General features: G+C 52.9%; 1 protein-coding gene across 1 annotated transcript in view; it reads right to left on the bottom strand.

Annotated features, from left to right (window-relative positions):
- Positions 1–5,255: 5,255 nt before the first annotated feature.
- Positions 5,256–13,291, bottom strand: part of WNT3 (Wnt family member 3) — a 41,275-nt gene continuing 33,239 nt past the window's right edge. Inside the window, exons 3-5 of the mRNA XM_049780657.1 lie at positions 10,889–11,154; positions 10,012–10,498; positions 5,256–6,953 (exon numbers count right to left, since the gene is read on the bottom strand). Coding sequence (XP_049636614.1) covers positions 10,019–10,498; positions 10,889–11,154 — 746 coding nt within the window. The 3' untranslated portion in view covers positions 5,256–6,953; positions 10,012–10,018. The remainder of the gene's footprint in view (positions 6,954–10,011; positions 10,499–10,888; positions 11,155–13,291) is intronic.

Genomic DNA, 13,291 nt, shown 5'->3' with positions numbered 1-13,291 from the left:
CTATGCTCAGAAATCACTCCTGGCAGGCTCTTGGGACCTTATGGGATGCCAGGGATCAAACCCTGGTAGGCTGCATGCAAGATAAATATCCTACCTGCTATACTATCACACTGGCCTCATTCTTCTCTAAATTTGTACATCTTCCTGAAACATTTATTTTTGGAGCCACACCTAAGTAATGCTGAGGGCTTACTCCTGACTTGGTACTTAGGGATCAGTTTTTGGGGGTGCTCCGGGGGCTAATCAGAAACAGGAATGGAACTGGGGTTGTCCACTTAGAAAGCAAGTGCCGTACTTACTGTACTATCTGTCTAGACCTGTGAAACTTTATGTTTTGTTTTGTTTTTTGGCTTTTTTTTTCTACACATGGCAGCGCCCAGGGATTACTCCTGTCTCTGATCTTAGAAATCACTCCTGATCAAGGCCAGAACACTAATAGCACAGCCTTGAACACTGACAACACAGGACGAACCCCGGTTCAATTCCTAGCGTCCTATATGGTCCCCAAGCCTGACAGGAGCAATTTCTGAGCACAGAGCCAGGAGTAACCCCTGAGCACCACCAGGTGTGACCCAAAAATAAAGAAAAAAGAAATCATTCCTGGCAGTCTTGAGGGACCATATGGGATGCCAGGGATCTAATCTGGATCTGACCTCAGTTGGCTGCATGCAAGGCAAACGTTGTACCACTGTGCTATCATTCTGGCCCCCTCTGAAATATATTTTAATGTAGCAGAAAAATGAATGATGGTTAAAATAAAAATATGTTTTTGTGTTAAAGTTGATTTTTCCTATATCAAAAATAATAGTGAGCAACAATAGCAGGTAGAACATTTGCCTTGCACGCAACCCACCTGGATTCAATCCCTGGCATCCCATATGGTCCCCTGAGCCTTCCAGAAGTAATTTCTGAACTTAGAGCCAGGAGTAACCCCTGAACACTGTTGGTTGTAGCCCCCCAAAAAATAAATAAATAAATAAATAACAGTGAGAAATGATAGCATAGCAGGTAGGGCATTTGCCTTGTGCACAGCCCACGTAAGGTCCAATCCTTGATACCCCATTTGGTCTCCCAAGCACTGCCCAGAGTGATTTCTGAGTGCAGAATCAGGAGTAATCGCTGAGCATCACTGAGTGTTACCCCAAATGAAACAAAAGAAAACAAATGACAGTGACTAGTCTCCCCTTTAAGATTCAGAACCAGGGCATGGAGTCGACTCAGGTGTATATAATAGTCACAAGCTTGTAAACAGACTTGTGAAGCTCTGAGTCAACCAAGTTCTAAACAACTAACCCAGCCCAGATGCGGAAGGTAAAAGCCAGATTTCATTTTCCTTGCTTGGCAACTTGGTCCATAAGCCTCCTCAAAAGGGAAAGGGGTGTGTATGTGTTAGAGTGGGAGAGAGAGTTCAAAATCTATGCAAATGGCAGACATGATTGCAAAATTATTTCAAGTTTTTTAATCAGCTGAGAAATAGGGCCAGGACCAGACCTGGGAGTTCATACACAGGTGTGTGCCTTATGGGGCTGTGCGTGAGGTTGCGGTGGAAAGATAGTACCTGAGATCCACATGCACCTAAGGAGTGAAGGCAGCATTTGCAAAGACCCAAGTTTGATAAGTTTCCAACAGTTGTTCACATTACTGGCTTTGCCTCATGAGTTAGGAGGATGAGGTTCATGTAAAGTTTTTTAGATCTCTAGTTTTGTCAAGCTAGAAGCAGTGACAATGCCACAGCCATCTTTTATCGGATGACCTTCCTGTCTCATCTGCAGGCCAACCATGACATACAATGTCATTACATATTCACAGACCCAGAGCCATCACAGGTATTTATGCCTGGATCACTGGGGACCATCAAAGGGTCCGCCAGGAATGACTTCTTCAGTATGCAGTATGTGTCTCCTCTTTCCAGTGTTTGTAATCTTTCATTTTATGTTTACTTGTTTTTTTCTTCCTTCCTTCCTTCCCTCCTTCCTTCTTTCCTTCCTCTCTCCCTCCCTCCCTCCCTCCCTCCCTCCTTCTCTCTCTCTCTTCTCTCTCTCTCTCTCTCTCTCTCTCTCACTCGTGACTGGAAGCAACAGTGCTCAGGGCTTACTTCTGGCTCTGAACTCAGGGATCACTCCTGTTGGGCTCATGGAACCATAAGGATGTCAGGGATTGAGCCCAATTTGGCTGCATGCAAGGCAAGTGCTCTCCCACTATACTATCCTTCTCTCGGCCCTTATCCCTCATTCTTTTTTGTTTGCTTTTTGAGCCACACCAAGTAGTGTTCAGGGTGTGGAGGCTGGAAGGCTCAGGGACCATATGGGATGCCAGGAATTGAATCCAGGTCAGCTAGGTCATACATGTGTAAGGTAGATTTTTTTTCTCTTTAACTTCCTCCTACATTTAGATATTTTTAAGCAGTTTTATTTATTTATTATTTATTCCTTAATTGGTTTTTGGGCCACACCCAGTGATGTTCAGTAGTTACTCCTGGCTCTGCACTCAAATCACTCCTGGCAAGCTCGGGAGACCATATGGGATGCTAGGAATCGAACTGGGTCTGTCCCAGGTCATCCGCATGCAAGGCAAATGCCTTACCACTGTGCTATCTCTCTGGCCCCCTACATTTAGATGTTCAATATTTCTGTTTAGGGTGAAGCTAAGTGTTCAAGTACTGCAGCACACTATTTTCCTTAATCATAGCATACAATTAATATAGAATGCAATGAAAGTGAATGCTGTAAATCTGGATAGAAACCAGTTAGTAATTGAAAGGTCTTCTTGGAGGAGTAGATTTGAACTCACATCTGATGGTAATTGGGGCTCTTCCTGACTCAGTGCTCAGGGGTTGTATCTGATGGCACTAAAGGAACTGTGCAATGCCAGAGATTGAACCCAGACCTCCTATATACAGGACATGTGCTCAGCCTGTTGAACTCTTTCTGGCCTAATATTTGGCAATCTTAGATGTTAAAAAAAAAACTCCAATATTGGAGCCAGACCCATAGCACAGCAGTAGGGCATTTGCCTTGCATGCAGCCAACACCAAACAGAACCTGGTTCGATTCCCGGCATCCCATATGGTCCCCCGAACCAGGAGCGATTTCTGAGCACAGAGCCAGGAGTAACCTCTGAGCACCGCCAGGTGTGACACAGAAGTAAAAATAAAATAAAAAAGAAAACTCCCGGGCCCGGAGAGATAGCACAGCGGCGTTTGCCTTGCAAGCAGCCAATCCAGGACCAAAGGTGGTTGGTTCAAATCCCGGTGTCCCATATGGTCCCCCGTGCCTGCCAGGAGCTATTTCTGAGCAGACAGCCAGGAGTAACCCCTGAGCACCGCCGGGTGTGGCCCAAAAATCAAAAAAAAAAAAAAAAAAAAAAAAAAAGAAAACTCCAGGGGCCGGAGAGTTAGCATGAAGGTAAGGCGTTTGCCTTTCATGCAGGTGGTCATCAGTTCAAATGGCGGAGTCCCATATGGTTCCCCAGGCCTGCCAGGAGCAATTTCTGAGCCTGGAGCCAGGAATAACCCCTGAATACTGCTGGGTGTGACCAAAAACCACACACACACACACACACACACAAAAAAGAACACTCCAATACTGAAGCTGGAGCGATAATACAGTGGGTAGGGCTTTCTTTTCCTTGCATGTCGCTAGCACAGATTTGATTTCCCCCACACCAACTATGTCCTCCAATCCCTGGTAGGAGTGACCCCTAAGCATTGCTGGTTGTAGCCCAAAATAAAAAAAAAAAGATACACTCAAAGTCCAGTACTAATGTCTGGATACATAGTATGTTGGGTAAGATATATGATGAGCCAGGGTACTATCTCCCCCTGGGCTCCATCAGGAGTGATTTTGCCTTTGTTTTGGTGCCACACCTAGAAAACTTATATTTTGGGGTGACGTTCAGGGCTTAATCCTGGTTCTGTGCTCAGGAGTCACTCCTGGTGGTGTTTTGGGAACCATGTGAGATGCTGGGGATCAAACCTGGGTCAACTACGTCAGGCAAGTATCCTATCCACTATATGATCACAGCCCCTGTGACTTCTGAGCACAGAGCCAGGAGTAAGCCCTGAGCATAATTGGTTGTGACCCAAAGAAACAAAAATATCCAACCCTGGGTATCAACTTTAGGTAAAAGCAGCTATTTCATGAGATAACTGTGTCCAATCCCTTCCACAGAAATAGATCTTTGTCATTTCAGATTGTTCAGGAACTTAATAAAAACACGTCCTGAACACAACTTAAAGTCCCTCAACTTCTAGTGTCCTAATTAGGATCCCTAATCCTTGAGACTTTAGATAGAATGTTTTAGACATTTGAATGGAGTTCAAGGTGGCCCAGGGTCAGTGTGTGTGAGTGTATTGTTATTTTTCCCATGAAGTGAAATGACTAAGATTCGCACCCAATAAAGGTAAATCAGAAGAGAAAGGAATTACTTTTGCTGAGCCAAGGAAAGATGACATTTATGGGAAGGTGTGACAGACCAAAGGGTTTTCTCATCATAAAACCGAGTTCTAGCATCTTCTGGTGGAGCGGTTACCGTGCCTCGGGGAAGTCCTTTGAAACCAGCCCTGGGTGAGTAAGGGCCCTTCCCAGACCTCCCCCCCCACCCCCAGCCCAGGTCCTTTCCTCCCAAACCATCTAAATTGCCAGAGATCGTGGACTCTAGCACCCAGGACCCACTATCCCAACCCCCCCCACACCCCAGTCCTGCCTCTTGGTGGCTCAGCTCTTCCAGTAGAGCTGGCAGGACCGAGCTATTTCTGGTCAAGTTTCATTTCAATAGAGCAAGTCCTATTTTCGCAGTAAATGGAGTTGCAAATGGGGGAGTACGGGATTAATTAGGTGGCCAGCCCCATGGTCTGCTGGCTCGGAGCCGCATCTCTGAGTGTCTGTGACATCCCTTTGTGCCTGGAAGAAGTGCTGGGTCTCAGAAATCAATGTGGCTGCTTGAATGGTTTATTTCCACATGGGGAAGGAAGGTCTTGGCTAGTCGCTGGTTTAGGACAGGGGAGGCGGGTGAGAAAGTCGTTGAGTCGATTATTCTGATTCTTCTTCTAGGAAGAAATCACCTTCATTGGGGCCACCACATAGAACCCCCAGGGACTTCCACGCAAGGCAAGTGCTCTGTGCCAAGCCCGCAACTCTGATTTTGGAACCTGAGCATAGATGGGGAAACTCCACACATTGTACAATGTATTCATTTGAAGTTTGTTTACCTTCTCTTTAATGACTTAACAGAAAAAAACTGCATGATGAAATATATTTTCTCCAAATATATATATATTTATATAATATATAATCTTAGTTAACTCAAAGGTATATACATTGTATAATAAATAATATTTATAAAAAGAGACTTTTTGAATATAAAATCAAAAAGATCAACAACTTCTACAGCTTTTTACAAACCTTTGGATACAGCAGGTCGGTAGGAAATTTCTGTTGAATACTATTACCTGACTACGGCAAGAATCATTACAATGCACTCAATGGACTATTATTAAATAATTACTTGTCAGCTACTTGAATACGCCCCAGAAACATGACTTTATCACTTTTAATATAGAATACATAGAATATGAAAAGACTTTTTTTTTGAAAATTTGTATCCACGCTGCTGAAGTAATTCTCACAGAAGCAAGCATTAGCCAGTTGACATGATTGAAAACTTGGGTCTGGTGAGATGAGGGGGCAGTTCAGATGGGAAGGGCACCGGAAGTCTCAGTATAGGATTTGATGCCAGAGGTTCAGAGTGGGGCAGGCCTGGATCCTGGGCCATTTTGCCAAAGCCAGCCTGGGCAGGTAGGAAGGCAGGTGGCTGAACCTGGTTTCAGGGGTCAGTGTTAGGCAGACTAAAGAGAGAAGAAGGTGGAAAAAGGAGGAGGAAATAGGTTTATTCCATCCCTCTGGTTGTCTCTCCTCTCCTGCATCTCCTTAAGAGAGAGCTGGGGGTCTGACCAAGCCTTCAGGCCCATCTGCCTCCATATACCAGATTCCTAAAACTCTCTAGATCAGAGTTTTGAGATGCTGGTACCTCCCCTGCCCTGCCCTGCCCCAGCACAGAGACACAGGGCTGGAGATGAAGGTGGAAGAACTCTGGGATTCTTTCTACTTAGAAAGGGACTGTCACTTCCCCGTCCCCTAAACATCCCCTGAGTTGGAGCTGCAGGCCTCACAGTGTCACACGCTGGGGTCCAGCTGCCCCTGCCTGGTTCTGCAGAATCTATAGGGCTGGTGGCTGGGGGAAAGGGCAGGGGGGAATGCTGACCAACCCCTTCTCCCTTGAGGGAGGGCCACGTGAGCTGGAGAAAGCTTGGGCCTCCCCAATCCAGACATGACCTATTTATTTATAACACCCACCACCCAAAGGTGCAGAATAGGCAGACAAGAGGCAGGACCGGATGGATAAGGGTCTGAGAACTTCACATGGCACAAGTTAGAGATGGGGAGATGGAGGACCTACAGCTGCTCTTCAAACAGCTAGAGGGTCACCTAGAGTCCCACTGCATACTCCGGCCATGGCCTCGGGCCTCTCTCCTAGCTGGACCTATGGCTTTGGTCAGAAGGTGTCAGCCTGTGGGGTTGGAAGGTAACAGACCACTTAGGGGGTGTCGGCAGGGGTCGGCCCTGGGAGTCCCCCTTGAAAGCAGTTTGGAAATGGGGTCTCTCCTGGGTCAAGGCCTTGCCCACCAGACGGGGACTCTCCCAGCCTGTTCTGCTGAAGACTTTGTGTCCTTTGTTTTTATTTTCTTTCACACGTGCAAAGATAAGCCTTGGGCCTGTGCTGAGCTGACCCTCGAGAAGGAGAAGGAAAGCCCCTTCTTTAAACACCGAACACCATCCCCAGCAGCTGAGAGCAGATGAAAGGTCAGCGGCCTTGAGCACAGCAGTCCGAGGCCCTGGCCCGGCTCCAGAACCTGCTCCCAGAGGACTTCAGTGATTCTGCCGGGTCCCAGTGCGCTGCAGAAAGGAAGGGAGAAAGCAGACTTGATTATGTCCAGAGATCAGAGCTGATGAGGGGAAGGGCTCAACATTATCTGGTCATGGAAGGTAATGGAGCTCCGAGGTACTAGATATGGACTCCTGGAATGGAATCTATGGAGAGGAAAAGGGGATCTTCAGTGCTGCAGAGTGGGGGCTCGAATCCTGCCCAAGAGACCCCAGGCTTGGACTCTGCAATCAGCCTGATAGAAGCCTTTGTTTTTGTTGTTGTTGGTTTGGTTTTGGGGTCACACCCAGCAGTGCTCAGGGGTTCCTCCTAGCTCTACACTCAGAAATCGCCCCTGGCAAGCAGAGGGGACCATATGGGATGCCGGGATTCAAACCACCGACCTTCTGCATGCAAGGCAAATGCCTTACCTCCATGCTATCTCTCCATCCCCTGATGGAGGCCATTGTCTCTGGCAGACACAGGAGAAACCTTAAAGGCCAGGGCCCAGCTCCCAGCCCAGAGCAGACACTTGAGCACTGAGCCAGATTCTGAACACTGAGCAATGGGCAACCACATGCACTTTGTCATCTTTGTCTATTTGGATCCTGGGAAGCCTAAGGGGGACCCAGAGTGCATTCACGGGCGTCCCCACAGCCCTCGGCTCCCCCAGGTGCTGACGGAGGCAGCAGGAGATGTTTTATAGGGGCAGAAGCTGAGGCTGAGGGAGGCAAGATCAAAGGGGCAGAACTGAGGACTCAGCCTATTAGTGGGCGACCAGCACTTCCGGCCAGTCAGGCCAGACTCTGCTCCACACTCGGGGCTCACAGCCACCCTGACGGGGCCCCTGGACAGTGTGTCCCAGTCCCTGCAAGACACAAATATGCCAAGAGAAAAGCCAGGGGCTCCCTGCCAGCTTGTTCTAAAAGCTTGTGCCTATGGAGGGTGGCAGAGAAGGCTCAGCAATGGGCACCTGCTGCCAGCACCACCCAAACAAACTCAAACAAAAGCAGGACTGATTCCTGAGTCTTTATGTCATACGAGGGGCCTGTGTTCTTGGGGCTCAGCTTGGCAGGTCCAGACAAGGGGGCACTGTCCTCACCCCAGTCCAGAGTCTCAAAGAGGCACCACACTGGCGCCCAGTCACTCACTAGCCCTGGTCTCTCCTCAAGGTGCCCTCTGGGAGGGACTCCCAGCCTGGAATGGGGGCTGCAGGGTGCCCTGAAAGGCAAGGCCTGGGGACCGAGCTTCAGGGACTGGACAGAGCATGTGAGCTGGGCCTGTGACATGCTGCACAGGCCACAGGGGATACCATTGTCCCTGGAAATGGGAGGCAAGGTGGCCCCGAAATGATGACCCTTGGCAGTGGTCACTAGTGGGAGATTCTATGGACCCCCAGTGTCTCCTCTCTCCTGCCTGGCACAGAACCACACATGGGCTCAAAGCTGTCTCAGACTCCCCACAGCATCACTGTAAGGAGGGCACTAGTATGGCCTCTGAGCATTGTAGACATGAGAGGGGTGGCTTCTGTAACACCAAACATTCTATCTTCATGGATCACAAAGACCCTGTGAACTCATTCTTTCTCTCTGTCTCTCACTCTAGTCAATTGAAAAGCAAGTGATAGACAAGTTTCTGGGTCTTGCTCCTCATACTTTTGTGTTCCTGAGTCTCATAAACGCATCCAGCTCTGACTTCCTGAAGATCCAGCCTCATGCCTCCAGTACTCAGGGACAGATCAGGAATGAATACAGGATTGGGACCAACTGTCCTTTCTCTTGCCACCTGCCCCTATACAGATGCTATGAAATGTGGCACCTTTCCAGACTTCCTGCCACATCACTTGGGGGCAGACACTGAGGGACATCCCTTCTGGGCTATGAGTTATGGTGCTGGGGCCGGAGAGATAGCATGGAGGTAAGGCGTTTGTCTTGCATGCAAAGGAGGAGGTTCGGATCCCAGCATCCCATATGGTCTCTCAAGTCTGCCAGGAGCGATTTCTGAGCATAGAGCCAGGAGTAATCCCTGAGCACTACTGGGTAATCCGGAGCACTGCCAGATGTGACCCCCCCACCAGAAAAAAAGAGTTATAGTGCTTATATGTTACGGGCACCTATTGCGGTGCTCAACCCATGCTGCCCCAGTCAGCCACAGCCCAGGGTGCTGGGTCCTTTGCGATTATCCAAGTTCCATCCCCAGAGACTGACAGCACCTTGGAGTAGGGAAACACTGTGTGTGTGTGTGTGTGTGTGTGTGTGTGTGTGTGTGTGTGTGTGTGTGTGTGTGTGTGTGTGTGTGTGTGTGTGTGTGCAGACTATTCTGGTGGCAGCAGGTCCCAAACTCCAGCTGTTTCTATGGGAAGAGGAAGGAGAAAGGGCACCCCAGCCCTGGTCCCTTTCACCCGGTGTCAACCTTGACCTGTCCTGGGGACCCATCGAGACAGGGCCAGCCGAGGCCTCCCACACAGGCCACCTCTGGGAAGCTTGGGAGCACGGTGCACCTGCCTTTGATCCCGGATTACTCACCCCACGGCTGTGAACCCTCCTCCTCCCCATCCATAAACTCAGCGAGGGAGCCTTGCTCCACCCAGGCCTCAGATCTGTCGGCTGCGGGCTGAGGCATGGCTTCCCCCACCCACTCCTGCAGGCTGGTGGCACTGATGCCAGTGCAGAAAGCTTGCCCCGGGAGGAGTTCAAGGCGGAAGCAAAAGACGACTCTGCCCCCAGGGGAAGACAAGACTGCACCACCTCCATGCCACATATACGCAGCCCCTCATTTCACAGGAAGAAAACCAAGTCTCAGAAAAACAAAGGTGCCAGGGGCACAGGGTCAGTGTCCTGGTTCCCAACTTTGCAAGGGTCCCTCTCCCTGGCCCATATATGCCAGCCAGGAGACCCAGTGACCTGCACTCAATGCTCACGCATGGCTCCTCCTTGGAATGAGTGTACAAGTGTGTACATTATCCTCAGCACTGTCCATGGAGGACCTTTCCACCCAGACCTGGGGGTCTGGCCCTGTCTCAGCCCTGCTAGGAGAGCAGAATAGGGGCGGGGGGGGGGGGGTGTCCCAAGCTCGCAGCTATCTACCTACCTGGCGCCTACTTGCAGGTGTGCACGTCATAGACGCGAATACACTCCTGACAACTGACGTAGCAGCACCAGTGGAAGACGCAGTGGCACTTCTCCTTGCGCTTCTCCGTCCGTGTGTTGTGGCCACGGCCGCAGCACAGCAGGTCGCAGCCATCAATGCCGTGTGACGTGACATTGCAAGTCCGGTCCCTGGTGCCGAAGGAGCCTGTCTCAGGGTTCGGCTCGCAGAAGTTGGGCGAGTTCTCGTAGTAGACCAGGTCCCGCTCGGTGGGTGGCTTGAAGAGCGCGTACTTGGCTCGGAGCGTCTCCACCCAGCCTCGAGATTCCCGGTGCTTCTCCACCACCATCTCCGACGCGCTGTCGTACTTGTCCTTGAGGAAGTCGCCAATGGCTCGGAAGTCGGGCTGCGCCCACCAACATGTCTTCACCTCGCAGCTGCCGGACAGCCCGTGGCACTTGCACTTGAGGTGCATGTGGTCCAGAATGGTCTGGGGAAGAGAAGGCAGCTGCTGACCCGGGCCACATGCACACCCAACTTGTGGGGCTTTTTCTAGCCCTTTCTAGGGCTGCAGCATAGATGGAAGGAAGACTGATGGCCATCACATCCCCCAACCTCAATTCACTCTCCAACATGGGCAAGATCATCATGTCCAGAGGTTACCGTTCCCACTGCACAGAAAAGAGACACAGGGCCCAGGAACTTGGAGAGCCTCGAGGAGCAGAGGAAACGGTGGGAGCAGACCTCACCAATTCCCTGTCCCATCCCAGCAGTGGGACAGTGAAGGGGAAAGCAACATGAACAGGAGTAATGGGGGAGCCTGCCCTATTGGGGAAAAGAGAGAAGCACGCCCAGGACAGCAGAGCAGGGCAGGACTTACTGTGCGTCCAGCCTCGTTGTTGTGTTTGTTCATGGCCGAGCGCGCGTCAGGCCTGTTCTCACGGGCATCTGCAAACTCCCGAGACACCAACACCCCGAAGTCGGCGTCCTCACTGCAGCCGCCCCACTTCCAGCCCTCGCCCGGGGGGCCCTTATGATGCGAGTCGCAGCCACAGATGGTGGAGGTGCCCTCCGCACAGGAGCGTGTGACGGCGAAGGCCACACCGGCAGAGGCGATGGCGTGCACGAAGGCCGATTCGCGAGTGGCTGCGGAGGGGACAAGAAGGAGATACTCAGGGCCCGGAGAGATAGCACAGTGGCGTTTGCCTTGCAAGCAGCCAATCCAGGACCAAAGGTGGTTGGTTCGAATCCCGGTGTCCCATATGGTCCCCCGTGCCTGCCAGGAGCTATTTCTGAGCAGACAGCCAGGAGTGACCCCTGAGCGCCGCCTGGTGTGGCCCAAAAACCAAAAACCAAAAAAAAAAAAAAAGAAGAAGGAGATGCTCAAACGGTGGGGGTCAGGTAAAGGGTGCCCTCCCCATCTCAGACTGCAAGGAGCTGGAAACATTGGGCTCCTGGCAAGGTCTCTCCTCCCCCAGCCCTTCAACTACCCGGGCCTGTGGCATGTGTCCACTTTACAGATGACCATTAGGTTAGTCCCAGAGTGGCCTAACGGGTCTCCAGCATGGCAGAGGGGGCAGAGGGGCATCAGACCAGAAGGAGCAGACAGTCGCAAATGGCTGCAGAGCTCAGGGCCACACATTTGTACACTGCAACCTTAGAGTGGGGAGGACTCCATGCGGCACAGACCGGGAACCGAACTCAGGGCTTGAGCGAGGTCTTCCCGGGAGGGAGGCCCGGGCACCAGTTCCCCACGACCCAAACCTGCCCAGCAAGACCAACTCCCAGCTAGGATGCTCCGGGTCGGGGCCCCAATTTCCAGCTCCCGGGGGTTGCGTCACAGTGAGTCCCGCTGACCTGGGCCAGCGCCTTAGCGGGCGCTCTCCACCCCGGGGGCCAGCGGGCAGCAAGGGGACCCTGGAGCAACCCCGGAGGCGGCCCCTGCAGCCGGGAGCGGAGGCGCGGGGGCCCGCAGGAGCAAAGGCCGGCTCCCCGGGGCCACCCCGCCCGCATCGCGCCCGCGGGGCCCGCGCCCGGCTTCCGAGCGGCCCGCGGCTCCTGGCGGCGGCCGGGCCGGGCCGCAATCGGTTCCCAGCGCCGGGAATGCGGGGGCGGCGGGGGCGCGGCGGGGATTAGCCTGGGAGCGGCGCGGCCGGCCCCGCTGTGCCGGTCTCCGTCCGGCGGGGCCCGCTGGGCCGCTCAATCCGCCTTTGTTCGCGCGGTGTCACACCGCATTACCCGCATAAAGCGGCCGCCGGGCCCCGGCCGCCGGGCCGGCCGCCACCGCGTAGCAACGGGCGGCTCCCGCGGCCGGGCCGCGCCCCCCGGCCCCGGCGCCGCCGCGCGAAATCCCCATTGAAGCGGCCCCCGCCCCCGCCGCGCCGCGGGGCCCGGGGGCGTGTGAATGGCGCGGCGGCCGCAGCGGGCGCGGGGCCGGGGGCGCGGCGGGGGGCGGCGCGGGGCCCCTTTCTAGCCTCGCCTGGCCGGAGCCCTTTCGGGGCCGCGCGCCCCGGACCCGGACCCGGACCCGCGCCCCTCTGGGCACCCCGCACAGGTGCGACGCGAGTGCCCGGAGTCGTGCTCCTGTCCCCCTTCTCGACGGCATGCGCGCCCCCCAAATAGGCCGCGCGCCATCTGGAGCCACTGGAAGCTAGCTGAGCGCGGGCGTGGAGCCACGAACACCCCATGAAGGGGCTTGTTGGTCCCCCATCAGATGCCGGATCTTGGGCAGACCCCCGACTGTCCCCCCAATCCCACCCCGACTGCCCTTCTTGCAGAGACAGACTTGCATACATAGGAGCCTGCAGGGATGGAGCGCGCACACACACACACACACACACACACACACACCCTAAAAATCAGTAAAATCGGGATGAAGAGATAGTATGGAGGTAGGGTGTTTGCCTTGCATGCATGCAGAAGGATGGTGGTTCGAATCCCGGCATCCCATATGGTCCCCTGAGCCTGGCAGGAGAGATTTCTGAGTGTACAGCCAGGAGTAACCCCTGAGTGCTGCCTGGTGTGATCCCCTCCCCAAAAATAAGTAAAGCCTTCAACACACTTGCAGAGGAGCTTGCCTGCGGGAATGGAGTTCACACACACACACACACACACACACACACACACACACACACACAAAACACACACGCACACACACACACACACACACACAACACAGACGTGCATGGGTCTAGACACCAAGTTGGAGACTTAAGCGCTACCTGGACAGAGGTGGGGCACCGGAAGGCTTCTGAGACCAACCCTCAGTCTGGTTTGAAATTTA

Source organism: Suncus etruscus, chromosome 1 (genome assembly GCF_024139225.1).
Source record: "Suncus etruscus isolate mSunEtr1 chromosome 1, mSunEtr1.pri.cur, whole genome shotgun sequence".
Classification (NCBI taxonomy): domain Eukaryota; kingdom Metazoa; phylum Chordata; class Mammalia; order Eulipotyphla; family Soricidae; genus Suncus; species Suncus etruscus.
This window is presented reverse-complemented; position numbering and strand designations above follow the sequence as displayed.